At 47.4% G+C, this 3,379-nt stretch overlaps 1 protein-coding gene across 1 annotated transcript; it reads left to right on the top strand.

Annotated features, from left to right (window-relative positions):
- Positions 1-313: 313 nt before the first annotated feature.
- Positions 314-2,175, top strand: LOC117190705 (actin-57B-like). The gene is made up of 2 exons (XM_033395767.1): positions 314-434; positions 989-2,175. The coding sequence occupies exons 1-2, from the start codon at positions 395-397 to the stop codon at positions 2,077-2,079; spliced, it is 1,131 nt and encodes a 376-aa protein (XP_033251658.1). The 5' UTR covers positions 314-394; the 3' UTR covers positions 2,080-2,175.
- The last annotated feature ends 1,204 nt before the right edge of the window (positions 2,176-3,379 follow it).

The raw sequence follows: 3,379 nt of genomic DNA, 5'->3' as shown, positions 1-3,379 counted from the left end.
CCGAACTGCTCCCTTGCTGGTGCGTCTCGCTCGCTCTAGCCCGATACTGTTATCCAAAGCGCCCCCTATGCTGAAGGATCTATTTTTGGGCGCGTCGGACGAAGGTGGGCCAGCGGTAGCATATCTCTGTATGGGTGTATGGGGCTGTGGCTGAATGCCGTAACTCTTCTTCTAATGCTGCTGCTGCCGCGTCGACTGAGGGGGGCATCGAGGGTGCCGAGTGCTGTGCGCCGTATTTCTCTTGGACGAAAAGACATTTCGGTGGCGGTATAAAATCCGAATACCAACGCGGCGATACTTTAGTCAGTCAGTTGTGTTCCAAAGAGTACACATTGCCGTAATTCTTGATTTAAATTCACCCGTGGTACCGTAAGACAAACCAAACTCAAACAAAATGTGTGACGATGAGGTTGCTGCTTTGGTCGTTGACAATGGTTCGTATCCCCATACCATAGATCAGGAGATATCAATCGGATTACAACATAGAATTCAAGAATACAAGAAAAGAAATGCCAAACGGACTAAAATCACAAGGATTTATTGATTGTTCAGTGAAAAAGTGATCGGAACCAAAAGTGCAAGATCTCAATACATTATGAGATGAAAAGAAAACTTCGGGAATAAAATTATTCCCAATAATTCCCTAAAAATATTATAAACTCAAAAAATGCCAAAAACGTTTGAAAAAAGATATTTAATTTCCTGAAAAGCAGACATGGGAAATATTAATTCCCTCATCGAAATGGCATCTAGAGAAGAGAAAACATTGGAAACATGATTTCCCCACTGATCTGCATAAGATCGATTCGCATACACACATTTCTATAGAGAAGTGTGTGCCATGATAGACATTCCCAGTGAGTCAACTCAGAGAGAAATCCTAGGCATTCCCACGCTGTCCGTTTCGTTATTTTCGTTAGTTCCGTTTGAGACCCCAACAGAAGAACAGCCAATTAATGGATCGTTTGTCACTCTTGTTATCCTTCAGGCTCCGGCATGTGCAAGGCCGGTTTCGCCGGTGATGACGCACCCCGTGCCGTCTTCCCCTCCATTGTCGGTCGTCCACGCCACCAGGGTGTGATGGTCGGTATGGGACAGAAGGACTCGTACGTCGGTGATGAGGCCCAGTCCAAGAGAGGTATCCTCACCCTGAAGTACCCCATTGAGCACGGTATCATCACCAACTGGGATGATATGGAGAAGATCTGGCACCACACCTTCTACAACGAGCTGCGTGTGGCCCCAGAGGAGCACCCAGTTCTGCTGACTGAAGCCCCCCTGAACCCCAAGGCTAACCGCGAGAAGATGCCCCAGATCATGTTTGAGACCTTCAACTCCCCAGCCATGTACGTCGCCATCCAGGCCGTGCTCTCCCTGTACGCTTCCGGCCGCACCACCGGTATCGTTCTGGATTCCGGAGATGGTGTCTCCCACACCGTCCCCATCTATGAGGGTTATGCTCTGCCCCATGCCATCCTCCGTCTGGATCTGGCTGGTCGCGACTTGACCGACTACCTGATGAAGATCCTCACCGAGCGTGGCTACTCTTTCACCACCACCGCTGAGCGTGAAATCGTTCGCGACATCAAGGAGAAGCTGTGCTACGTCGCCCTGGACTTCGAGCAGGAGATGGCCACCGCTGCCGCCTCCACCTCCCTGGAGAAGTCTTATGAGCTTCCCGACGGTCAGGTGATCACCATCGGCAACGAGCGTTTCCGCTGCCCAGAGTCCCTGTTCCAGCCTTCCTTCTTGGGAATGGAGTCGTGCGGCATCCACGAGACCGTCTACAACTCGATCATGAAGTGCGATGTGGATATCCGTAAGGACCTGTACGCCAACATTGTCATGTCTGGTGGCACCACCATGTACCCCGGTATTGCCGATCGCATGCAGAAGGAGATCACCTCCCTGGCCCCATCCACCATCAAGATCAAGATCATCGCTCCCCCAGAGCGCAAATACTCCGTCTGGATCGGTGGCTCCATCCTGGCTTCCCTGTCTACCTTCCAGCAGATGTGGATCTCCAAGGAGGAATACGACGAGTCCGGCCCCGGCATTGTCCACCGCAAGTGCTTCTAAGCAGTTGCCCAACACACCCCCACATCTCAACCCTCGGCGCCTGCCTCATCATAGCCTTTGGCTGCTTCTTGTGGTTCTTTGGCTGTGTGGCGCAGGTGCTACACCACCAACGCCATCAGAGATGCCTCCCCATTTGTTTTTGAATGTCATTAGTTTACCAATGTGTCATCCTTGGTTCCAGAATACTCTTTTGTACTGACTGAACAACATCAATCAATCAATGAATCAATCAATCTACGCACCCGAACACCGATCCCCATCCAATTGTTTCTCGCTCGCGTGTTTCCATCTATGTTGATCGCCTTTTGATTGTTTTACGAATGAACCGACACCTCATGTATTTTGTAAAGAACTAACATCTTCCCCTCAGTAGAGCGGATGGGGTCTATTGCCTACGAAATGTAAAATAATCTCATGATTGTAATATTAATTAAAACAATTTATAATTATTTATAAATAAAAACGATTTTTTAGATTTAATTTTTTCTAAAAACATGGACATTTGGAAAAAAAATATAGAACATAGAACATAGTACTGATCCATATCCACAAGACCGATCCAAAGAGCTTCCATAAACTTTTTCTGATCGATCCCGCAAAAGCTTTCGGAAGATTATATCAGAGCATTTCAGTTCCGATCTATTTAAAGTTCCGACCGCAAGGTCATATATTCCTCTTCCAGTTAGAGTCGTTTCATATTTCCTATTTCTGCGTCGAAAGCTTTTCTAATGCCAAAAATATTTCCTGAACATTTCTTACGTATTGGAAAGATTTCAAAACAATCTAAACTATTTTTAGGCCAACACGAACGCATTCCAAAACGGGAGAAGAATAGAAAATTGTGTTTATACTAGGGTAAACTCGATAGGCCGAATACGACGATGACGCAAGGCGGCGGCCAACGTCTGGACTGGGGCTGGGGTTGATCAAAAGGCGGCATAACAAACAAATTGCCAATGTCAATCCGATTACGCACAATGCATTTCTTTTTCTTTCCGAGGAAACGGAAACGGGGGAAAACACAAAAAATTGTGAAATGTTCTCCGACATTCGGGGAACAGGAACGCGGAGAGACAAATGGTCTCGCTGGGCATTGCCAAGACAATTAGTCAAGATTGCGTTAGGCCGTTTTATTACAACTCGATCTGCATTATGAATGAAATTTGTATTTGCGGTCCTCTGCTGTGGCTGCTGCCGTTGCAGTTGCAGTTGCATCCACAAATGGGTAATTAATGGGCGCGAATCCCTGGCACTTGGCCAACAGCAGAGCACCAGGGCAACAGATGACGCTAATGAGATG

Source organism: Drosophila miranda (assembly GCF_003369915.1).
Source record: "Drosophila miranda strain MSH22 chromosome Y unlocalized genomic scaffold, D.miranda_PacBio2.1 Contig_Y1_pilon, whole genome shotgun sequence".
NCBI lineage: Eukaryota > Metazoa > Arthropoda > Insecta > Diptera > Drosophilidae > Drosophila > Drosophila miranda.
This window is presented reverse-complemented; position numbering and strand designations above follow the sequence as displayed.

Excerpts from the sequence above, each read along its gene's own strand:
- LOC117190705 (XM_033395767.1), top strand. The coding sequence starts at position 395 with ATGTGTGACGATGAGGTTGCTGCTTTGGTCGTTGACAATG. Across the intron at positions 435-988 it reads TGCTTTGGTCGTTGACAATG|GCTCCGGCATGTGCAAGGCC; the intron begins GTTCGTATCCCC and ends GTTATCCTTCAG.